The sequence below is a fragment of the Aphis gossypii genome, chromosome 3, assembly GCF_020184175.1.
Source record: "Aphis gossypii isolate Hap1 chromosome 3, ASM2018417v2, whole genome shotgun sequence".
Taxonomy (NCBI): Eukaryota; Metazoa; Arthropoda; class Insecta; order Hemiptera; family Aphididae; genus Aphis; species Aphis gossypii.
Window position 1 is genome coordinate 18,795,554 of NC_065532.1, and position 26,553 is coordinate 18,822,106.

Consider the following 26,553-nt stretch of genomic DNA (forward strand, 5'->3'; position numbering starts at 1 on the left):
CGATCGACCAACGTAATTGTGTAAAGGTACAGTGTTTATTATATTATACAAAACACACGTGTATTCGGTTTATAATATAAACACGCGAACATTAAATGTTATATAACAATAAATTTTATTGCACATTATACGCAAAAACTTAGAATTTTGTAAAATATATTTAAATGTCTTTATAGTTTATGTCTATACCTTACCGTCCTTACCTATAGGTATTATATACAATTAACTATGAATGTACATTATGTCATATATAACTCATACCATTTTCTCAATTAAATTATAAAAATATTTAAAATAAATAAAATTTGAATTTATATTATACTTTAAGTGTAGTATTTATTATTGTCGTATGTTCGTACATTACGAGTAGGTATGTCATTATAAATTCTTATTAGTTGTTCCTAATTTTACTACCCGTGCACCGTATTTTCCTGTCCTAACTCGTATATAGGTAGATATAGGTAAATTATTATTTAGATTTTAGATTTATACATATACACGTATCATAATGTATGAGATAAAAAGTGCGATCATCGCATGTTGACTTCATCGTTAATTTTTTATTTTTTATATAGACTGTGATATCAGATAATAAAGTACAGTCTATTAGTCTACAGAATATATTAATTTATTATAATTTATATTGTAATATAATACAAGGTGTTAGTGTGTTACGTATATTGTATTATATATACTACATATACATTTAGTAAACCAACAGTATAGACTGCGTTGTCATATGTGACGGGTAGTCGGTTATACTTTAGGGTAGGTAAATAATAGTAATAATATATAGGTAGGTACTGTAACTGTGAAACTCACTCATAATATAATACCTGGTGCTGTGTGAAGTGAAAACTTAAAATATACTCTTTTGAGCAAGAAATACAGTGCAGTACGCGCGACACTAAGCCTACATAAGCTATACTTGTATTCAAATATAACATAGGTAATAGATATTATTTATGATATAATATAGTAACACCTGCCAGCTGCTGTATGTTAACAAATTTAATGGTGTGATTTTTCTAATATTACGGTGGGTCGTATTAGGGATGAGAGAGGATAATATGATCGTGATGCCCTACAAACGTTGTAAGTTGTAACACTAAAACAATTAAAATATGTAACCAATGGGCGATTTTCTTATTATTCCATTTATATTATACATAGGTATACATGTATTAAATTATTTTATAGATTGTAAATTATCTTGTTTTAAAGGTAGTTGTAAAGTGTACCTAGCCATTGAGTAGGTACCTATTACAGTATTACACTATAATATAGTTTAATAATTTATTGATGTTTTAAATTTAAATTCAATGGTAAATCATTATAGATACCTTGATTGAACAATTTTGATTGAAAATGATCTAACTTTTCGGAAGGTAACTATAAGTTTATCAAACAATTATTTTAATAATATTAATACCATTTTATCAAATGTTTGTATTTTAATAATAATAATTTTCATTTTTTATCTCCTAAAAGTACCAACTAGATCCAATTTGTCACAAGAAACCTCCGTGAAAGTTGAGATCAAAGCATTATTCTAATAGAAAAATTGTCTTAAAAACAAAAAATTGTTGTAAAATCACTATGTTCATATTCAAAAATATTAGCCTAAAATGCTGAAAAGTTTCTAAGCAAGCTTATGATTAAAATATATACAATATAAAAGTAGACATATTATAAAGGTATAATATCATATAATAAAAATCGTATAGTTCTGAAGCCTAACCCTAAGTATAAAAAAGATATTGCTTACTTAAGAAATTAAAATGTATATTTTCAATTTATTTTTTACATATTTTATCAATTTTAACTTATATACAAACTATATAACTTCTTTTTTATGTAGTAAAAATTTATAGTAATTATATTATATTATTTTATAGCTGTTGAGTGCTGGTGGGCCTCTGTATATGTGGGTACCCTTGGTCGGGATTTTACAACTAAGAATTAATGTTAAAAAATGCATACAAAATATTATGCTACGGAAATATAAAAAAACCAGTTCTCTGCACTATATAGTTGTTAACGACAAAAACATGCAAAATACAATTTAAAATTATAATACCTACATATTATATTAATCGCGCTTTTAGAATATCCATGCGATAGAATCTGATTTGTGTAGCACAGTTAATCACAATTATGAATAAAATTGACCGACATAAGGGAAATCATTAAATGTTCAACTCCACTGTATAGTCGCCTGCCGAAGAAAATTCAGTTTTGGTCAAGTATGCGTTATGATTATACGTAAGGTACCTATGCAAATAAAATCGCGTAGCGTTGTAGAAGTAGCAAAATTTGAGAAATTAAAAAAATATTCGTATAATATCTTAGGTATACAAATATAATATTATGTGCAATCGACTGCAGCGGGTATAACTACGGAGTACTACACGACTTACGTGAGTTTTTAAGAATCGAAAAACACATAATAATATTATTACTCATTTTACCGTTTAGTATTATAAATAGCAACACAGGTAGAGGTATATATACCTAATAGGTGTATCGCGTGCACGACGGACATTAAATTTTTCACGATCGGCAACACGCGTTTTGGACGGCGTTAAGCTTTTATACGCCGTTCTCAAGATGTGCTACGGTCCTGCGGACGATCCATTTTTTTACCACGATTTAATTAGGTACCTAACAATACAATATGACAGAGTATATAAGTAGTATAGTGTATAGTTGGTCGTCAAACGTGAACGTATAAAATAAAAATAGGTAAACACCGCACGGTCTAAATTCGAATAGCAACATAATGATTTTATATTTTGTAATTTATTATTATCGTGTAGGTAGGTTCTTGCCGAAGTCATCGGCTGCGTTAGAATAAGACGTGTACAATAATAATTATTGTTATGAAATTCACCGGAACACATTTTTCGAACCCCTGGCCCGCCGATTGATTACTAGTTTCGACCGTTGCGTGGGCGAGAGGGGTTCGAGGGAACGGGTGGACGGCGGTACCGTGGTCGTAGTAGGAGTAGTAGTAGTAGTAGTAAAAGTAGTATAGTGGTACAATCGTAAAACTCCAGTAGGTAACGTTCTACGCCGTCGGTCATTGGCGCGTCTGCGGCACACGAGTGGAGCGTCCCGGCATCGTCGTCGGTCGGCTTGTTCAGTTTGTTGTTCTCGTCCGTGTCGTGCGGGTGAAGGGGAAACGAGTTCGTTGTGGTGTTCGCGTATATTGCGTTCGTTTTTGATATTCCGTACACAATGGCGTCCCGTAAATGATAGTGTTCAAAATTCGTGAGCGATTATTTTTTTTCTGTAATATACCGTCCGCCGACCGTATACAGTTCCGTGCAACGTTTTCTTGTCGTCGGTCATCCGGCCTGAGAGATAAGAAGTTTTATTCTGCTCCAAGTCTCTGACACCCTCAACTCACCGAACAAGATCTTCCAGACGACCGAACGGATCGGTTGTCCTTTTTCTATCTGACTATGGAGGTGACTCGTCCAAACTCAAGTATACCGTACTGTCAGATTCATCGAACCACGCGATGTTAGTCGTGAAGCACAACCATGTTGCGGTGTGCCTGCTGCCACTGCTCCTGCTCGTCCGGTCCGCGTTCGGATACCTGCTGGTGGTATCCGACACGGATTCACCAGGGCTAGTGCTGTTTGACGGCGGCACACCGTTCTATGATCGGCCAGCCAGACGGTATTCGTTAAACCCTGAGAAGAGTGGAGACTTTGTAGCCAAACTGTTACGTGTCGACCATTATACTGGATCAGTTATACTCGAACGGCCGTTGGAATGTGACGGTTTTAAGTATCCAGACGTGTTTACGTTCTATGTGGACTCAACTTCCAATGACACTCTGGAGTATATGTCCGTACCATTGAGAATGGTCATTAAGGGATGTGAAAAAAACAGTAAGTCCTATTCTGTTTTACTTACCTACCTACCTAGTATGTTGCATGTCTTTAATATAATAATCTGTAGGTATTTGAACTGTCACATTTGTCTAAAAATATGTTCTTGAAAGTCTAATGACTAATCGAGTGACTAATGTATTATCTATAGAATATCATCGACAAGAATACTGGCAGAGTTTTATTAATATAAACATTCACTTAAAATAAATTGGTACCTACATACAAATTAACAGTTAAAAAATTGAGTTTGTTCTTTGACCACATTGTTATTTATTATTACCTACTAATGTTAAATAGGTTGGTGCAGGTTGACTGTACTCATATAATGAATTGAGTTTACATTATTTGGTAGATACCTGTGAAATTATAGGTTTTCCTGACTGGTTATATATTCTAGATTTCTAGAGACCTCTATATTAACTCTATTATAGATAGATGTTATGTTTGGAACCTATATATTTTTATTCTAAGTAATGCAGCTAAATGCAACTGCAAATTTATCGATTGTTCTAAATTTGATCTTTTGCTAGAATCTAAGAGCATTTGATTATCTATAAATATGTGGTTTTAACATCATATGAGTGCTTATAATTAATGTTTAAATTTAATTTAATCATCATCATTACTTTTTTATGTAATAATCTACAATAGATTAAATTAAGTAGGAATTTTTATTATTAATTTGTTTAACTTTGATATTTTGTCATGTTATTAACATTAAACATTCTAATAAATGTATCCATCTAAAATATTTGATAAAAACTAATTAAATATTATTTTATTTTATTTTAGAAATAGACTCTTTACTAAACACTCGTATTGAACTCGCTAAAAAATGGTCTAGCAAAACATTGGTCTCAGTAGTTTTATCAGTGTTAAAGTAAGTACACTATATTTTGTAGTTATTAAAAATAAGCCTATTATTATTTTTAACTAACTTTATAATCAATAGTCTTAAATTTGGCACCGGTGTTTCAATGGATGAAGTGAATAAAAAATGTTGGCGAAAAAGTGAATTTGTTGCACCTCTTGGACCTTCTGTGATCCCACAAAGTGTGTATAATGACTGCAAAATACGGTATTTGGACATAAGTGACATTAGATTTAATGTCGAGTCTAAAAGTGGCGATCTAGTGGTAGCTGAAAACTTTTGTTCAACACTTGATCCAATGTCTATTATTATCATGATTTCTTATGAATGTGATGTGAATAGTGAAATTGTGTCACCTTCCGAACATTATATTAAAGTACTTTTTTCAAATTAATATAAAAATGTATTGTTTTTTTTTCTAATGTTAAATTACCAATTTCTAGATGATATTGTGGCATAAACGTAGTTTAACTGAAACTGGACGTGTACGAAGAGAAGTAGAGATGGCTGATAGTGGGCTTCAGTTTGAAAGAAGTCTATATGTTGCTAGTGTAGCTGAAGAACTTCCATCTGGTACAATTGTTTGCAGTGTACATGCAAGAAGTATGCCTCCAAATAACAATCCAATTGAGTACCAGATGAGTCCAATTATTGATACTAGATCACATGCAATGTTTACAATTGATTCTAATTCTGGTTTAGTCACAACATTGGTCTCATTAGACAGGTATATAATCGGTTGTCTTTAGTAAAAATATTTATAACTGTTTTATACCTAACTAAGATCGTTGTATATACTCAACTGTTCTTTGTATTTATGATACTAGATATAACTTAATATCAATTATTTAAATATGCCCCAAAAAACTATTTAAAATTAACTGATTAATTTTCGGAAGTTAATGTAATAATACTACAGTTATAATAAAATTAATTTTTTTCATTGGATCAATATTTATAAAAAAATAAATAACTTACTTAAAACAACTTACTAAAATAATTTACTTTTGTTTAATTAAAGACTACATTTATATGTTGTTAGATGCTTTAAAACTAATTTTTCGTTTGGGCACTACTTAAAAATATATTTATATATATTTTGATTCAATTCTGAATACAGTTATTTTAATACAAATTTATAACTGATTAAGTATTAGTTTAGTATACCTAGTTGTAATATTATAATATTATAATTTAATTATTTCAGAGAATTCATGGATGTTCATTATTTACGGGTAATTGCTATAGACACATCATCTCATCCATCTACAGCAACTACAACACTTCAAGTAAATGTTGTGGATGCCAATGATCACTCACCTGTTTTTGAATCTGCTTCTGGCATGTATGAAGCTTCTGTGAGGGAATCTGTTTCTGTTGGAACTACTATTATTACCATACGAGCAACAGATCTAGATATAGGATTAAATTCTCAAGTATGATTCAATAACTATTTATGTATAAAACTATAGTTTGTGACACTAAAACTGATCCCTGACTATTATGAACCTAGCAGCTGTTTTATGTTTATCAAAATGGTAAAAATAATTGACCCGCTTTTAATTTCTTAATGATGACAATTTTAAATATAGAAATTTTAGGTGAGAGATCCTATCGTCTTTAAAAACAATGTTGGCTATTGAGAAAATTAGCCAATAAAGTTTTATATTACATTTTATTTTTTTTGTCTTCAAAGTAGATGGTTTAGTTTGAGCTAACAAAACTCGTATGGTCATCATACTATGATGACCCTCACAGTCAGGAGCTGGTTTTTGTGTCGTAGACTTAAGTTAAATTTGTTGACGTTTTTTTTTTTTTTTTTAGATTGAATATTCTATTGAAAGTATATCAGGTGGTGGTCTAAACTCTAGCGCAGATGAAACTTTTGGAATCGATCTTCGCAGTGGTGTGGTTAGTGTAAGACGAAATTTGGATAGAGAAGTATGTGAAGTTTACACAGTCATGGTTAAAGCAAGTGATCAAGCAGCTCCTCCATCACCAAGACGTTCAGCAATTGCTTCATTAGTTGTAAAAATATTAGATGATAACGATAACTATCCACAATTTTCTGAACGAGCTTATACAGCTAATGTTCCTGAAGATTTGAATCCTAATCAAAGACCAGTTATCTCCACAATTAAGTAAGTTTTAATTTGATACAATTAACTAACATAATATTCTAGTTTTAATATTTTTTAGTACATAAATTATTAGTGCTTATACTGACTGATTGTGAATTGTATTTAGTAGTTTTATTTATTATTTTGTTTTTGAGATTTAGTTATAAAAAATACATATATTATCATTTTAATTTTAAAATAAAAAAAACCATCAATAATTTTAAAATATTCACTAAGAATTATTGATACATTTGTGACTTAATGGATATTTATTCTTTATTGACCATTTTGTCATTATAATTTATTAAAATTAATTTCCTAAAAATGATAATATTATTAATATGTTTGAGTTAAAAAAATATTATTTAATCAAAGTAATTGTTTATTAACTTAATTAAAAAAATTAATTGTATTAGATTCAGTTAAATCTTAAATGATTTTTTTTTTTTTTTTGCTTATAAAATGTAATCTTTTGCAAATACCTATTTTAATTATAATAGCCTTTAGAATGGGCTTAACAAATGTTAAATGATGATTATTTTTATTGAAATTGTTTCTTAAGCTTTTATTTTATTAATAAAAATACATTATAATTTATAATCGTAGAGCTACTGATGCTGATCAGGGTTTAAATGCAGTTGTGAGGTATGCTATAATTGGTGGCAATACACAAGGACAATTTTCTATTGATAGTCAAAGTGGAGAAGTTTCATTAGTCAAATCTTTGGACTATGAAGCAATGCGAAGTTATCGACTTATGATTAGAGCTCAAGGTATACATTTAATTTATGAAATGGAATCTATTTAAATTTATCATGATTAACATTTTGTTTTTGCAGATGGTGGAAATCCAAGTCGTTCCAATACTACTCAATTACTAGTGAATGTAAAGGATGTTAATGATAATCCTCCTAGATTTTACACTTCACTTTTTCAAGAATCTGTATTAGAAAATGTTGCTGTTGGATATAGTATTGTAAGAGTGCAAGCATATGATGCAGACGAAGGAGAGAATGCTGCTTTAAAATATCGCATTTTTCCAAGAGACTTTGAAGGAACTCTATCTGAGAACTTACCAATTACTGTTGATGAAAAAAGTGGCTGGGTGTACACTACTCATTTATTAGATCGAGAAACTAATCCTAAGTACCAGTTTCTAGTTGTGGCTGAAGATGGAGGTGATCCACCCAAATCAGCCACAGCTAGTGTTGTGGTTACAATTCAAGATGTTAATGACAATGAACCAATTTTCAATCCAAAACAATATGATGTTGTCATTAGTGAAGATTCGCCTCCAGGAACACCACTTACAACAGTTATGGCTACTGATCCAGATGAAAATCCAAGGTATAGTTATTGGAGTTAAAGTAGTTAGTTAGTATTAGGTATCATGTTGATGAATAGTTGACAACTGTGCTATTATTTCTTCAATCACATTGATATATAGTTAGCACATTTTAAGGATATCTTTACAGCTTAACTTCAAGCAATTTAATGTGTTATTAATTTTTATTATTTTTTTTAATACTAATTTTTTTTTTTTTTTTTCTATACATAATTTTAAAGACTACATTATGAAATAGTCAGTGGAAATTTGAGAGGGAGATTTGCAATTGCTACTCATAGTGGTAAAGGTTTAGTAACTATTGCTCAACCATTAGATTATAAACAAGAGAAACGTTTTATTCTATCGGTAAGTTTTTAATAATATAAGTTTAATTAATAAGTTATATAACATGTAAAAATAGTCAATAATAATATTTTAATAAATATAAAAACAAACTATTTATTGAATAAATCTATCAAAAACTATTATTTTTAATTAATAGTATACTAACACAATGACATGATTTAACTAACATATTAAAGCTCTCTGCTATTTTTACCTTATACATTTATATTTTTGTTGAAAATAACAAGCAAGTAGTTCAAAGTTATTTGATATCATTTTAAACAATTCAAAATGATAAAGGAAATGTTAGTGTACTTTTGAAGAAGAACTTTAATATTATAAAACTAATTTTCAGTTTAAAATTTATTTAATATAACCAATATTTTTATTTAGAATAGACATCATGCAAGAAATTACATTTACACTTTACAGTAATATGTATAATATAATTTTGTTATAATTATTATGTTGTTATTATTATAATAGGTAACAGCAACAGATTCAGGCGGCTTATCTGATACTGCTACGATTTATGTTAATGTTACTGATGCTAATAATTTTGCTCCAATCTTTGACAATGCACCATATACTGCTAGCATTTATGAAGATGCTCCAGTTGGTTCTACAGTTCTTGTTGTTTCTGCTACTGATGGTGATGTTGGTCAAAATGCTCTAGTAAGTAAACCCAATAGTTTAGAAAAATTTGAATTTTTTACCTTTACGTAATGTGCTTTTTTAGATCACTTATTCTTTAGCAAGTGGTTATGGCGATGCTTCTGAGTTTACTATTAATGCTCAAAGTGGTGCCATTGTCACAACAAAACCATTAGACCGTGAAGTACAAAGTGGATACTTACTTACAGTTACAGCTAGAGATGGTGGTAATCCACCACTTTCAGATACCACTGATGTAGAGATTTCAATCACTGATATCAATGATAATGCTCCACAGTTTTTCAATGCATCATATTTCGGATCGGTTTCTGAAGATGCTCTTACTGGCACTAGTGTCCTTCAAGTAAAATTATTGCTTATTATGTCCCTTATATATTGTTTTTAATGCATTGTGATTATATAGGTAAGTGCATCTGATGCAGATTCAGGTTTGAATGGCCGTATAAAATATGCCTTAGATGACGGTGTAGAAGCTTTTGTTATTGACCCCACTTCTGGTATCTTAAGAACTGCAGCTTCTTTAGATAGAGAGAGTATTCCTCAATATAATATTCATGTATTTGCCATTGATAAAGGTTCACCATCCCTTTCTACAGCTGTAAGTACTAGCAGATATAATGTCAATCATGAAACTATTGCTAAAAGTTAAAGTTTTTTATAGGTTCCTGTTACTATACGTATTGAAGATGTAAATGATTCACCACCAGTTTTCGAATCTGATAAATTAGTTATGTACATTCCTGAAAATTCACCAATTGGTTCTACTGTCGGGGAGCTGTACGCTAAAGACCCAGATGAAGGACCTAATGCAATTGTTCAATATTCTATTATTGGTAACTTAAAAATACATTTCTTATACCACTATTTTAATCCCATCTGTGAAAAAATTATAATTTGATAAAAAAAAATTATAGTTTTATAGATTATACAATCTATGAGAATTAATATTATTAATATACTATGATTTTTATTTCAAAAATAAAGAAAAATTGTAAATCATGATATAATTTTGTTTTGTAGGTGGAGATGATGCTAGTAGTTTTTCTTTACTTAGAAGACCTGGACTTGATAAAGCTGAATTATTAACTTCTGTTGAGCTAGACTATGAATCAAATAAGAAAAAATTTGAATTAGTAGTAAGAGCATCATCGCCTCCATTACACTCAGATGCTCCATTGACAATATACTTGACTGATGTAAATGACAATGCTCCAAGACTTTCTGATTTTCAAGTTATTTTTAATAACTTTAAAGATTTCTTTCCAACTGGAACATTTGGTCAAGTTCCTGCATTTGATGCTGATGTATCAGACAAACTTATTTATCGAATAATATCTGGAAATAATGCAAATCTAGTACAATTAAATGAATCAACTGGAATGCTAACCTTATCCCCACAGTTAAACACCAATGTACCTAAAATTGCTTCAATGGAAATATCGGTTACTGGTAAATCATTTTTACTTGATTTTAGTTTTATTTGTATTTAACTTTTAGAATTATTGCTGTTTAGATGGAGTGAATGAAATTAAAGCTACTATGACTCTAATAGTGCGATTGGTCACTGACGAAATGCTTTTTAATTCAGTAACTGTTCGATTAGCTGATATGACTAAAGAAGCTTTTTTATCTCCTCTGTTGGAATTCTTTACATCCGGTTTAGCAGCCATCATTCCATGCCCAAAAGAAAATATATATGTATTTAGTGTACAAGACGATACAGATGTTGATGGACGAGTACTCAACGTTAGTTTTTCAGCAAAACAACCGGATGGTATTTTTTATTCTCCTCAATTTCTTCAAGAACGTGTTTATTTAAATCGAGGAATATTAACTCGTTTATCAACTGTTCAAGTAATAATTTTAACTTACTATTTTATTTTTAGAAATTATTTAATTTCAAATAGAAAAAAAAACAATAATAATAAAATACAATTTCAGATTTTACCATTTGAAGATAATTTATGTGTTCGAGAACCCTGTTTGAATTTTGAAATTTGCTTAACTGTTTTAAAGTTTGCCAATGCCTCATCTTTCATTAGCAGTGATACTGTTTTATTTAGGCCAATTTATCCAGTTACTACATTTGCTTGTCAATGCCCTCATGGTTTCACAGGTAGTATTCAATTTTTTTTTTTCATCTGCCAATTATAATATTTTATTTACTTAAGGGAGTCAAAAATATTATATGTGTGACACTGAAGTGGATTTATGCTATTCTAATCCATGCAAGAATGGAGGTCAATGTCATAGCAAAGAAAGTGGATATTCCTGTATCTGTCCACATCGTTTTACTGGCGACAACTGTGAAATCAATTTGAATCATGATGAATGCAAACCAGGAATATGTCATTCAGGAGCCACTTGTACCCCATTAAAAAGCGGTGGATTTTTATGTGATGATTGTTCTCCAGCTGGTACTTTTGAACACTATGATGAAGTTTGCAGACTTCGTTCTAGAAGCTTTCCAAAATCTTCATTCCTGACCTTTCCATCATTAAGACAAAGATATAGGCTACATATTTCTTTAAAATTTTCTACGTTAGAAGAATCTGGATTGCTATTATACAATGGTCGATATAACGAACGTCATGATTTTATTGCCTTAGAAGTTATTGAAGGAGGCCGTGGGATGCAGTTTTCATTTTCTCTAGGATCTGAAGTCACTTATGTAATAGCTTATCCACCTACTAGTGTAGTAAACGATGGTCTTTGGCATTCTGTTACAGTTTCTTATATCAATCGAGTAAGTAATAATATCATTTAAAATGTTAAGTATGTATTTTATTAATTTTTATATAATATTAATTTTTAAGAGTGCTACTCTGAGCTTAGATGACTGTGATGTACCGTTGACTGTAAAATATGGGTCGAAACTTGGATATTCTTGCGCTAACGTTTCTACTCAAGTGCTAGAAAAAAGGTGATAATGTTCAGTATTATTAAAATATAATAATAATATTTTATTTAACTGTTTATTTTCAGGTGTGAAATATTAACTGAGAGTTGTCATCGGTTTTTGGATCTTACTGGTCCTCTTCAAATTGGTGGATTGCCCATGCTACCAGACTCAACTAGTTTTCAAGTAAAAAGTAAAGACTTCACAGGATGTATTGCTGATGTTTATATTGACTACAAACTTCTCGATTTGAATAGGTTTGTACTAAATATATTTTAAAATACTTTAAGTGATAACCATATTATATAATTGATTAAAATTGTTTATGTTTTTAGTTTTGTTGCTGATAATGGTACTATCATTGGATGCCCAGAACGTAAATCTTTGTGTGTTGAAAATCCTTGTAAAAATGGTGGTAGTTGTACAGATCATTGGGGTACATATAAATGTGACTGTCCTAAATTATGGGGAGGGAAGGATTGTAGTCATCGTGAGTAAAATATTTTTATTTAAATGCAATAATATTTTTTAATCTTTCTATAATATTATGTATTAATATTAATGTGAAATTATTATTGGTTTAGCCATACAAGCTCTTTGGCGTTTTTCGGGAGATAGTATTGTAGCGTTTAATCCGTTATTGCGTACTATTCAATTTCCTTGGTATACATCATTATCATTGAAGACTAAGAAACCTGATTCTCCGGTCATTTCTGTGAATATAGGACAAAATACTACTGCTCGTGTTTATGTTAGTAGTTTACATTATATTTTTAATGAATATTTTAACTGTTTTCCTGCTATTTTAGTTAGAAAGTGGTTTCATTGTTTATGTGGTTGATGGCCAAAAAGCTGTATTTAGCAGTGTGCAAATCAATGATGGTGATTGGCATAATTTAGAAATAATATGGCAGAATACAGGCGGTGTTAGATTTGTTTTGGATCATGGAATTCGTTCAATTGTAAAAACACTTAATGCTAAACTACAAGGGCAATTTGTCGGAAAAATCCAATTGGGAAACTTCAATGAAGATTTAACTGATGTTGATGAAAATATGGGATTCAAAGGCTGTATTAAAGTAATTAAAAATACAAATACATATTTTGTTTTTAGTATTTTAATTTTAGATTCTGAACGAAGTGATGAATGTATTGATTTTACAATGATGTGTGTTTTTTTTTTTTTTTTTTTTTTTTTTTTTTTTTTTTTTGTGTCTGTGTACAGCATAACTAGTCGAAATAATGCTCCAATTTCAAACTATGGGGGTGGTTTCCGATGTAAAAGTGAATATCCTTGGTGCATTATAGAGGTAAAAAGTTAACATTTTCCAACAGTTTTCAAAAAAATCGAGAAAAACAAAAAAAAAATGACGGAAAAAGGCAATTTTTAAGCAAAACCAGTTTTCGACCAAATCGATTTTTTTTTATGGTTGTAATTCAAAAACTAATCACTGAAAATACTTGAAATTTTCACCAAATGTTAATGTCAGTGGTATCCGTATATAGTTAAATTTTCAAAAAATTTTGACTTTTTTTGAGTTATTTATAGACCACTGAAATTTTCGATTTTTTTGAGAAATTTTTTTTAAAGTGTCGATAAAAAATTTTTGGATGACCAAAAAGTTTTAAAAATTTAATACAAGGTTCCTTATGAGTTGTTTTTAATGTAGCTAAAAAAAATTAAAAATCGTTAGTCACAATTTTTTTTTATAAGCGTTTTTAGTTCAAATTTTTACGAAATCTGTCGAAAACGCGAAAATTTGCAAGTAATTTTGAAGTTGAAAAATCATAAAATTTTTTTCTTTTATAACTAAGTTTTGAAAATTTGGTACAAGGTTCTCCATACATTTTTCTTCAATATCTGTAAAAAAAACTCTACCGGATTCAGGCAAAAAATTTTTATGAGTGTTTGAAATTTAAATTTTTACAAAAACCGCGTTAAATAACAGTTTAGCCTCAAACGATTTTTGATATTTGTTATTATTCAAAAAGTATAAGTCGTAGATACTTGAAAATTTTACCAGTTATTAAGATTCGCGTTTTCTTTACGTGATTTAAATTTCAAAATATTTTGACTTTTTTTGAGCTATTTATAGACAACTGAAATTTTCAATTTTTCTGAAAAATTTATTTTGAAGGGTCGATAACATTTTTTTGGCCCTATCAAAATACTTGAAAATTTTATACAAAGTTCCTCATATGTTATTCTTATAGTGATTAAAAAATTATAAGAATACATAGGCACAATTTTTTTTTATTAGCATTTGAAGTTCAAATTTTGACGAAAATTCGTCAAAATTATGAATATTTGCGAAATATTTGAAGTTGAAAAATCATAAAATTTTTGTGTTTATAACTAAGGATTAAAAATACACTAAGTTTTCCATAAGTTTACCTTCAAGTATCTATAGAGAAAACTCGAAGCATCATTATAGGAAAAATTTTAAGTGCGTTTGAATTTTAAATTTTAACGAAATAGCGTAACGATAACGATTTATCCTCAAACGATTTTAAATATTTGTTATTATTCAAAAAGTATAAGTCGTAGATACTTGAAAATTTTACCAGTTATTAAGATTAGCGTTTTCTTTACGTGATTTAATTTTCAAAATATTTTGACTTTTTTTGAGCTATTTATAGACAACTGAAATTTTCAATTTTTCTGAAAATTGTTTTTTTATGTGTCGATAAAATCTTTTTGGCCCTATCAAAATACTTGAAAATTTAATGCAAAGTTCCTCATAAGTTATTATTATAGTGATTAAAAAATTATAAGAATACATAGGCACAATTTTTTTTATTAGCATTTGAAGTTCAAATATTGACAAAAATTCGTCAAAACCATGAATATTTGCAAATTATTTTGTAGGTATATTTCATAAAAATTTTTGTATAAGTAGCTAAGAGTTGAAAATTAATACAAAGTTTTTCATAAGTTTAGCTTACAATTATTATAAAAGAACTTAAATTTTGTTGTATTCTGGCAATAAAACATAAACCACCTTTTCACCAACCACTAGAAATTATATCCTAGGCTGACAAATCATCTTCGTTCAGAATCGTTTTTCGTATACAATGATAACTATCATTGGATTCAAATTTAACACCACTATAATATATAATAATGATCCATATGGCACCTAATGTACAGCAGAGCGGTACTCACTTGCCGACTTTTTTTTTTTAATATTATAATAATTATATTTGACAATAAAACAATCACTGTATTGTAAAATTTAGGATGTTCGAATTGGACATAGTGGAGGAACTACTGTATTGGAAATACCTGAACTTATGATACGTGTTAGTGAAAATTGTGAACAAGATAACCCTTGCAATGGTAATAAATGTCCTAAGCATAGTGATTGTATACCTTCGTGGCAAAACCATACATGTAGATGTCATACAGGTATTTTGAAAACTGTTAATACCTAATGATCGAAATTGGCTGTATATTAATGTTAAATATGTCACAATAACTTTTTAGGATTTGTGGGACCAGCTTGTGAAAGTGTATGTGTTACAAACCCTTGCGAAAACAATGCTCTATGCGTTGAAGATCGAAAAAGCTTACGTGGTTATCATTGTCAATGTAATTCAACTTCATTTACTGGTATGTAATCATAATATAAGTATTTTTACTGTTTTCAGAACTTTATTTTTGACATTATTTTTAAGGTGATTACTGTGAACACGAACTTAAAGAGTCTTGCCCTGTTAGTTGGTGGGGACATCATCGTGGAGTTTGTGGTCCTTGTAACTGTATGGTAGACAATGGTTATAATCCCCATTGTAACAAAACCACTGGGCAATGTTATTGCAAAGTAAAGTTAAAATAATTTAATTCTATTCTTATAATTTATACTATTGTATTTAGCAAAATGATTTAATTAAGTATGTTTTATTGAATGATATATTATAATTTATAATACAATTTTAGGACAATCATTATACTCCTCATGGCTCTGATAAATGTCTTGAATGTGGTTGCTACAATGTTGGTTCTTTTGATCGATCTTGTGATCAAACTACTGGACAATGTAAGTGTCGTTCTGGTGTTATAGGTCGTAAATGTGACCAATGTCCAAATTCCTATGCTGAAGTCACTTTAAATGGATGTGAAGGTAATAAATTTAAAATTAGATTCTTAATATGTGATGAAATAATATACTAAAACAATCTTACCATCTACTTTTCTAGTTATCTACGATGGTTGTCCAAAGAGTATAGCAGGTAATATTTGGTGGCCTAGGGCTAAATGGGGTGAACGGATAACTGAAAACTGCCCAATTGGTTCTCAAGGCAAAGCCACACGTTTATGTCAAAATACATTAGATGGATGGCAATTTCCTGATATATTCAATTGTACTTCAAATTCATTTGTTGATCTTCAGCGACTTGTGAGTATTAAGCCAATGAATATGTTTTAGATTCAATTTTATATGCTTAAAATGTTGTTAATGTACATTCACAACATATTTAAAACTAAAGATCTTTATTTACTTTTAGCTGAATGGATTAGAAACTAAATCTATTAAGGTAACTACATTTGTCGCTGTAAATGGAGCTAACAGTCTTCATAAAGCAGTCAATAACACTCAATTTTTACATGGTTCTGATGTTCTCATTGGTCAACAACTTTTACAACATTTATTATTACATGAAGGATCTTTGTCAGGATTAAATTTGACCCATAGCCAAGATAAAGATTATATATTGGTTAGTGCTGTTTTCAAATTTTTAAATTATATTTTTAACTTCTTTAATATTATTAGTTAACATTTTATTTTAGAATTTAATTATGGCAGCCAGTCGTTTATTAGACTTAAGTGAAATTGATCATTGGGAACGTATAAACAGTTTAATGTCACAGGGACCATTTAATTTAATGAATACAATAAATAATTATGTTGCTACTTTATCAACAACTCAACATGATACTTACACAGATCCATTTGAAGTAGTTACTCCAAATATTGGTATGTACTTTTATTTAATTATTTAATTCTTCTTCAATTTTTTATTAATCCTGACTTACCTAAACTTGGTACATAATATTATTTGCCAACTATACAATTTTGAATTTTAATGCTTAAATTTTATTATTTTATTGAAGTACACATAATTTGTTTCTAAAATTGTAGATAATTTTATAACGATTGATAATAATATGTATATAGTAGATAATAGCACATTAAAATAATACAAATAGTACAGATAGATAGTATATTTACCTTGTACTAGGTAATATTTTCATAACTATTAACTAGAATTTTAAGTTTTACATTAATATTTATTTGGTGTTTTACAGCTATTGGTTTAGATGTAGTTTCAGCTGAGAGTCTATTTGGATTTGAACCTGAACACGAACGACCAGATTTGTCTACTTCTGCTGTGACAGAAGAAAAAGTAAATTTACCTGACTCATCTTTACTTCAACCAGCTATACAAGTATGTGCCTACTACTTTTTATTTTATTATATTTTAATCATTTTTAATTTACATTTTTGTATCTCTTCAGGTTTTAAGTCTAAAACCTGGTTCAGAAATATTAGGTTTAAAAAATATGGGTAGCCCTGTTGTTGTCTTACCAAAATACAACAACTACCTTTTGGATTCTTCAAAGTTTGATAAACATACTCAAATAATGGTACCCATTGATTTATTGGGTATTGAGCCAATAAAACATGGAATGACTACTACAAAGGGACAACTTTCTAAAAATGCAGCTGTTGTTGGTTATGCACAATATCGTACACTAGGAGCATTGTTACCATTACGTTATGACGACACTGTTTTAAAGAGATATTCTGTAGATCTCCAAGTGGGATCACCAGTTATGTCATTTGTTGCAACTCTAAATCATAACAATCCAAAAAGTAAGTTTTTATATTTAAAAATATTAACTAAGCAATGTTTACAATTCAAATTCAATTAGGAAAACAACGCCACGTGAATGGCAAAGAAATTTCAGAGTTATCTGACATGGTGCCTCTAGACTCACCAATTCGTATCAAGATTTGGATCAATAAAAACCCAGTTACATTGAGATCCAATCCTCAATGTGTACGGTGGTCAACATCTAGAGTGTAAGTTCTCATAATGAATTTATATATATATTATATACTATTTCTTAGCTCTTAAAACAGTTTTATTGATAAAACGTGTAAAATCTGTAAAGTCTATAAAGTTTATAAATCGCTACGTATCACAAATTAAAATGTACTACATTATAATTATTAAGTATTACATAATGCATGATGTATCTTAATTAATGCTTAGTACATAATAATATAATATGTATCAATAAACAATTTAAAATATACATCGTAATAATAAAAGTTACACAATTAAATAAAATTAATGGTTTAAATTGCTTTTATATTTTCAATTTTTAATAATTACTCAAGATAATTACTTTAGATACATGCTTAGTATTTAACTAATGTAGTTTATTACTTTTAAAAATTTACATTACTTATCTATTTATTAAACTTTTAAAGTTTAAAATTCTACTTAAATTATTTCAAAGAAAAATATATCAAATACAGTTTAAATATGAAATGATGTGTTATTGTTTTAAATTTTTAATATAGATCCAGTGGTGAGTGGACTCGAGCTGGCTGTCATACAGAGTTACCAGAAGACAATTGGTGGAAAAAAGATCCTATTTATATAAATTGTACATGTAACCAGCTGTCGACATATGCTGTTCTCACAGACGTTGTTGATGAACATGTAAATAATTTTTTTCATATCTTTACATATCTAATATTTGAAATAGCTTTTTTTTTATTTAATCATTGATTTTTTTTTTTTTTTTTGTTATTAATAGTACATAGTTGAATATTCAAATTTAGAACTATTCTTGATTTTGATATCATTTGGGTTAGCAATCATTGCCCTCATTGTGACATGCGTTTTATTAGTTGCTGTACGTGCAGGAACCAATACAAGTTCTATTTACTCCCATTTTGCTTTGTGTTTATTACTCACTCAATGTGTGTATCTAGCTGCTACTCAAACTCGAGGAACTCTGTATACTTTTGAGGTATATCTTATTTTATATATATTAATGATAATGTATTTACAATTAATCAATAATCTAATAAAATATTTTCTTTTTTTTAGGTATGGTGTAAATTTTGTTCTATAACTTTACACTATTTGTGGTTAGCAACCATTGGTTGGTCTTTGGTAGCTGCACTTCATTTGTATCGAATGTTAACTGAATTAAGGGATGTAAATCATGGTCAAATGGGTTTCTATCATAGTATCGGTTATATTTTGCCAGCCATTATAGTCAGCTTATCTGTTGGAGTGCGTATCAATCAGTATGGGAATTACTATTTTTGCTGGTTATCTGTTTATGAATCTGTTATCTGGAGTTTAATTGGTCCTACCTGTCTTGCTGTCGCCATTACTGTAATTGTGTTACTCCTGTGTATCAGAGCAGCATTTACTTTAAAAGATCATGTGCTCGGCTATGGAAATTTAAGGTATTAATTTATAAATTAAATGTAATAATACTAATTATGCATATTAATAGTTAAATTCATTTTAGAAGTGTTTTGGTTGTACAAGTAATCTGTGTACCTATACTAGTTGGTGTTTGGTTGTTAGAAGTGGTTGTAGCATCAGAACGTGACACACGGCTTACATACACACTGTGTGCCGCTGTTTGTAGTCAAGGTTGGCTTGTACTAGCAGGTCTATGTTATTCTAATGCAAAGCTTCGATGTAGAATACACCATTGTGTACTACGACTCATTGGTAAAGAAATACCAGAAAAAATTGAACCAGATTCTGGAATTGGCGCTACATCGCCTCCAACCATTAGATCATCATTGTCATATCGTAACACAGGAGTTACCAATGCGGATGGAATAAGAAGACCAATTGGCATATCTATGTCTAGTACTACTTCACGATCTACTACAAAGACGAGTAGTAGCCCCTATAGGTAGTATAATAATTTTTTACCATTGTAATTCAGTTTCACCATTTAAAGTATTAAAAATGGACTCAATGCGTTTTTTCCTTCAGAAGCGATGCTCAATTAAGGAATACATCCACAACAACAAGTAATTATGACCATTCAACATCAGATTTGCCATCTAGTTTTCACCGAACACAACATACATCAGATTCAGATTCTGAAGGTTCAGGTGAAGGAAGAAGTTTAGACTTGGCTTCTTCCCATAGCAGTGATGAGGATGATTCTTCTCGTCATAGAGGCCGTAGAAGTAATACGTCTTCAAATCGACCACCTCCTTTCTTACCAAATATAAATGAAGCCCCTGGATTGCCTCCTTCATTGAACGTGATTACAAATTCACAATTATTTCCCAATTTGAAACCTCTGTATGCTCCACGATGGACTAGTCAACAATATCCAACAGGTAAAAACTAATTTAAAACAATTATACAATTATTTATACAATTATGGCTATAAAATAATACAATACAAACTACAAAGTTGTCCATTAGTTTTCCTTCAAATAGCTTTAGAGATAACTCGAGCGTTATTATAGAAAAAATTTTATGAGAGTCTAAATGTTAAATTATTATGAAATCTCATAAAGATAACAATTTATCTTCAAACAATTTTAAATATTTGTAATTATTCAAAAAGTATGAGTCGTAGGTATTTGAAAATTTCAACAGTTATTTAGATTGGCATTTTTTTTTACATAATTTAGTTTTCAAAATATTTTGCTTATTTTAAGGCTATTTATAGGCATTTGAAATATTCGTTTTTATTTAGTTTTTTTTATTATAAATATTGATAAAAAAAATGTTGGCTTACTCAAAATATTTGAAAATTTTATATAAAGTACCACATGAGTTATTCTTATTGTGATTAAAAAATTATAAGAATATAGTGGATTCCGCTTAATGTGGGCACGTTGAGACCAGCTCTATTTGCCCAAATTAAGCAGTTGCACATAAAAACCGAAATTAGTTCAAAAACATAAAAATTTATAATATCTGAAATAGTTGTTATTTTGCACATGTGAATCATACAATTGAAAAAAATATTACATTTTTACTTAAATAAAACTAAATATAACATATTAAATAAAATTTCTGTTTTAAGGTAGAAGGAGTATAAAAAATTAAGGTTTAAATGGTTATGCTTTTTATTACTTTTGATAAACACTATCTCGTTGATCTGACAAAACCCAATTATATTAGTAATTTTTAAATACATATTGTATGTACATTTTATATCTATGATAAAATAAACATTGCCCATATAAACTGAATAAGAGTACTTGTATTATACGGTTTTTTTTAAACAAAAATTAAATACATTTTTTTAATTTTTTTTTTGCAAGTTAAGTTATTTTGTAGTTTAAATTTTATAAAAAGCATTGTATGGCTTCAATATTTATAAAAGAAGTTGAGTGTTGGCTAATTAATAAAAACTCATCAAAAGTTAAAATTTTTACGAAATCAAAAATTCATTTGTAAAATAATGATTTACCATCAAATAATTTTATATAATTTGTCAAAGTTAAAAATGATTAGTCGTAGAGACTTGAAACATACACCAGTTGTTTAAATTGCCGTTTTCTGTATATGATTTAATTTTGAGGTATTAAAACAAAAGCTACCCTTTTCACCACCCAATGGAAAATATATTTCCTAGGCTGACAAGTCATCTCTGTTCAGAAATGTTTTTTGTATATAATGATACTTATCATTGCAATTCAAATTTAATACATTCATTATAGTAACATACTCTATGTCTGAGGTCCACTCGATACCTACTGTACAGAGTGTTACTCATTTGACCACTCTTTTTTTTTTATGAACTAATTTACACCTTACAAACCAATTTTACAAAATCTATATTTAATGTTTAGTTCAAGAAGAAGACCATGCTGTTGGACAACATCGTTGGACAGGATCAACAATATCTGATCATGAAAATTCAGTGATAAATAATCGAATGTCTCTTGAACCGCCACTGTTGAACAGTGAACACTTTAGCTATCACCACAAGAGCTCAACATTCAATTCTCTAAATAAAACAGAATCCGATTGTGATGTAGATGATAAAGCGAGTCTTGGTGACAAATACTTATTTCCTTATACTGGTAATTTTTAAAATAAATAATATATATTGTTACATAGTAGTTGGTATACAAATAAAAAAAGAAATAATTCATTGTTTCATGTTTGTTTACTTGTATTATTTGTTGTAGCCGAAGAAGACCATTGTCACTCACCCTATAGAGATTTGTACAGTGATAATCGCAGAGGAAGTGATCTTTATGGTATTTCTATGCCACCGCCTATGGTAAATCGGGGAAGTGAGAATGGATCGTTACATAGTGTAGATAGTAGGTTTGTAACGGCTCGGGCTTATAGCCAACCGGTATCACCATCCACTCAAGCTTCCACTTCTACTCTTAATTTACAATCAAGACATGGTTATACAAATGAGTATGGTATACAGGAAATACTAGAATCTGAGTAAGTCTTAAGCTCAATCTAATTCATTTTTAATTTTTATTATTACTGTCATGTTATGCATTGTTATTAATTTGGTGTAGTGATATCTTAAGTGTAATAATTAACTCTCACAAGAATATAGTATTTTATTCACAAAGTATAAAATTATATATAATTATTATACACTTTTTTACTACACCAATTTATTTAAACTATTAACTATTAACTAATAATATAATTATGTTTATTGCTCATCTTAACAAATACACAGCTCAGCTTATTTAGCCTTGATAATATTAACATAATTATTGATTTATTACGGTTATTTTCTTCTTTTGCATTGCTGCTCTGGTGTTTGGAATTTACAGTGAAGAAGAAGTAAGTGTTTAAATATTTTATTGATCTCACTTTTATTTATGTCTTAAAATTTATAAATGTCTACAGTACTAAAGTAATGATAGAATATAAATCATTTCAAAATTATATTAATTGTGTTAATGTTGGTTAATTGATTATTATAAACTTTTTTTGCTATTTAAATTTTAAAGGTACCATAACTGATCATATTAGCTATTATTGATCAAATATAGTTTATCTAATATTTATAAAATATGTTTATTTAAAATATTTTTTTACTATGATGAATTCCTATGGTTATTAGATTGGTTAGTATATTTCAATTATCTTGGAAAATTTTGGTAAATATTTAATGCAGTTTTATAAATAGTGAATCATTATTTTTTAAGAATAACATTGTGTACAAATATTTGAATAAGTAATCACCTGTATTAATTTATAACAATAATATCATATGTTTGAGACTTAATGAAAACTAGGTATATCATTAAATTTGTCAATCTTAAAAACATACAATAGATATATTTATTTAATCTTAACAACTGGCTTACGCAATACATGACTATGTTTAAACATGACATGTAAAATGCAATTTCAAGTATTTGACAAATTAATAAGAATGAAAAAGAACTAATTCCACTCAATAATAGTTATTTACTTTTGTTAGTCGTTTTAAAAATATATATATTTGACCTTTAATCACATGTATATGTTTTAACTAATAAATTATAATTTTTTCTTTTCATTATTAATAATAATAAAAAAAACAGCAGCAAACTAACTATAAAAAAATAAATGGCTAAGTTTGCCCCAATAATAGAAATTCAAGATTTGTATTATTTATTTTACCTAATTTTTTCAAATCACTTAAATTACATAACCCTGTAATAAAATCTAAACTTATCTTACTATACATAAAATATTTCTTCATTTTAAAATCTTACTAAATGTGTGTTTTTTATTTATTTGTTTTTTTTTTTTTAATTCAGGAAGGATTCGAGTGAAACTCCAGTATAACATGACTTGATATTCAGTACAAATTTAATTAATCGTGGTATCTTTCTTTTTTCCCTTTTAAACTGTAACATATTTTAACCTTGTGCAATAAGTGTAAATTTCCAGTAATTTAGCATATTTATTTTAATTCCTTCCTTTTTTACTCCACACTATTATGTATATTTATGTAAGATAAGTATGAACATTGTATGGTCTCAATTATTTTATATTTTTTTTTTATTATTTAAGATTATTTTTAATTATATATATTACTCATCTTATGTATATTGACTAGGGCAGCGTTTCCTAAACTGTGGTCCACGGACCTCCTAGAGGTCCACACGTATACCGGAAGGGGTCCTCGAACGTAAATTGAAAATATTATATACTGTATAGTATATTATATACAAACGAAAATTTTATTTTTATTAAGGCAGAGAAAAAGTTTGGGAAACGCTGGACTAGGGTTTCCAATTGTTGTCATATTCTTAATTACACGAATCGATAAATTCGGTTTATATATGACAAATAATTTTGCATTTTATAATAAACACTTGCGAGCCCTAGTTCGGCCTAGCCTAGGAACCAATCAGCCACGCTTCCACTGCCATGGACCTTGTACAGACATACGATTTAATATCATCTCACATATAATGAACACATATCTTTATAAACATTCCAATTGACGTAACGTTGAATGTGATTATTTAATTTAATTTATAATATAATATAGTTTTATTTATGTATGTTTCCCTTTTAGTGCCATACTGTCCGAGTTGGTCCAATCATTTGTGATACGTAAGCCTAAGTTTTATGTTTAATTTCCACGAAAATACATTCATAAAATATAGATTATCGCATTTTTTTTAATCATCATTAATCATATTTATATTTAAATGTTATACAGATCATTGCGTTTGATCGTGTAACACCATGCTCAATATTAACATTTTCCAACATCGATTTACGATATTTGATACGGTGTTTATGCTTATGATATATTCATAATATTATTTAGTTCGATATTCATACAAATCAAATATAAAATTCGTGATCAATCCATTTTTTTAAATTTAACATTCCAAAAGAGTTGTGATTTTTGTTTTATTTAGGCGTATTGTATAATAATATTTATATTTATGTAAATAAAAATATATATTATATAGATTTTTTTCATTCACGTGTGTGTACTTATAAATTTTAAATTATATTTTTTCCATAATTATTGTTGTTATTTATATATGTATGCTTACACCTTTTGACTTTCATCCTTTCATATACTACACTGAAGCCTTTATATTCAAGTATTATAGATCATATCTTTTATATTCTATTTCTATGGTATCACTCTCAATTCACTGCTCAATGCTCAATTATACATTTGTTATGTGCAGTGATGAATGTATTTGATTTTATATGAGTAGTCGATAAAATCCTTTAATTTTCACTTTGAGGCTGGTTTTAAGTAGCAAATTTGATCTAGTTTGTACTTTGTAGTGGTTAAATTAAAAAATTCCCTGTGCTTTTTTGATAATCAGTAAAAGAAAACACAAAAAATTAAGAAAAAACAGGAATTTTTACTCAAATCCGATATTTTAATTTGTAACCATGATTGCCGAAATGTAGACTGTTTCGTTCAAAATCGTTTTTTATTGTATACAATGGCTTATAGGTTATTAATTATCATTAAATAGAATTTAACAAAATCCATCATAATAATTTACTTAACAACGAGTTCCCCTTGATACTTAATGTACCAACAACAGAGCGATAGGTACCCAGTTGTCTACCTCTTTTATTTTATGATTAGATGTATTAAATTATCTTTTGAAACCGTGAAAATACTTTGATTTTATACTTTACCTATAAGTTATTTCTGGGAACTAATTAGAACTATATTTTTAAGGGGTGAAGGTTAAATTAAAAATTCCGAATATTTTTCAATTAGAATCTTAAAATGTTCCCTAATTATATTATAATTTTCTATTCATGTAAAATTTTCAAAATATTTATAAACAATTAAAATTTTCAGTTTTTTTTTTTTTTAATATTGAAAATTTTTGTTAGTCAAATAGATTGAAAATTTTATACTAGATTTTTTTATAACTATTTTATCCTTGATGAAACTAATTATAACGGAAAATTCAAAAATCAATTAATTTTATATTAGCGTTGCAAATTTAAATTCTTACTTTATTAGATAATCACCCCTAAAATAAGTATTTCTCCTGAAATGATTCTTTTTATATTAGTTTAGTGTACACTAAATTACACGTAATTCAAAAAAAAAAATAGCTGATGTATAGATACCACTTGAAATTTTCTACAAAAATTAATATTATAATTTTCCATACATATTGTGCAAAGAATTCACAAAAAATTTGAACTTAAAATAACTTATTTTATAACCTTGAAATTTTCTAATGTTTTTTGTATTTAAATTTCAATAAAAAATTATTTAGTTAGTTAAAATTCTTTAAAAATTAAAAAATTCTAATAAAATCTTATATATAATATGTTATTCTTTTAAGTATATTTTCTATTAAATATTAAAATTACATATAGAGACATTTTTTTAAAAAATGATGACAACT

The 26,553-nt window shown here is 28.4% G+C and overlaps 1 protein-coding gene across 4 annotated transcripts; it reads left to right on the forward strand.

Moving 5' to 3' along the window:
- The first annotated feature begins 3,033 nt into the window (after positions 1–3,033).
- Positions 3,034–25,182, forward strand: LOC114125113 (protocadherin-like wing polarity protein stan). 4 transcript variants are annotated; one of them, XM_027988615.2, is made up of 41 exons: positions 3,035–3,902; positions 4,698–4,785; positions 4,858–5,152; positions 5,220–5,503; positions 5,984–6,212; positions 6,601–6,917; positions 7,503–7,669; positions 7,736–8,243; positions 8,463–8,589; positions 9,055–9,243; positions 9,308–9,586; positions 9,647–9,841; positions 9,905–10,076; positions 10,264–10,692; positions 10,757–11,097; positions 11,185–11,359; positions 11,415–11,989; positions 12,060–12,166; positions 12,229–12,399; positions 12,478–12,632; positions 12,727–12,893; positions 12,952–13,221; positions 15,383–15,551; positions 15,630–15,755; positions 15,821–15,966; positions 16,083–16,266; positions 16,343–16,542; positions 16,652–16,861; positions 16,935–17,121; positions 17,454–17,593; positions 17,664–18,021; positions 18,081–18,231; positions 18,739–18,880; positions 18,978–19,193; positions 19,274–19,641; positions 19,707–20,105; positions 20,189–20,544; positions 22,015–22,248; positions 22,357–22,627; positions 22,975–22,984; positions 23,953–25,182. In XM_027988615.2, exons 1-41 carry the CDS (start codon positions 3,527–3,529, stop codon positions 23,965–23,967), a joined length of 9,498 nt encoding a protein of 3,165 aa, XP_027844416.2. In that variant the 5' UTR covers positions 3,035–3,526; the 3' UTR covers positions 23,968–25,182. The 4 variants fall into 4 exon arrangements, 3 of the variants coding, with proteins under 3 accessions (XP_027844418.2, XP_027844416.2, XP_027844415.2); XR_003592493.2 differs by lacking the exon at positions 22,975–22,984 and having other exon boundaries at positions 3,036–3,902; positions 23,953–24,658; positions 24,720–25,182; XM_027988617.2 differs by lacking the exon at positions 22,975–22,984 and having other exon boundaries at positions 3,034–3,902; positions 20,192–20,544.
- Positions 25,183–26,553: the final 1,371 nt, after the last annotated feature.

Bases quoted from the DNA above. Each gene is read 5' to 3' on its own strand.
- LOC114125113 (XM_027988614.2), top strand. From the start codon at position 3,527: ATGTTAGTCGTGAAGCACAACCATGTTGCGGTGTGCCTGCTGCCACTG. The intron at 5,504-5,983 runs GTATATAATCGG...TAATTATTTCAG, and splicing joins ACATTGGTCTCATTAGACAG to AGAATTCATGGATGTTCATT. The intron at 15,756-15,820 runs GTATGTAATCAT...ATTATTTTTAAG, and splicing joins TAATTCAACTTCATTTACTG to GTGATTACTGTGAACACGAA.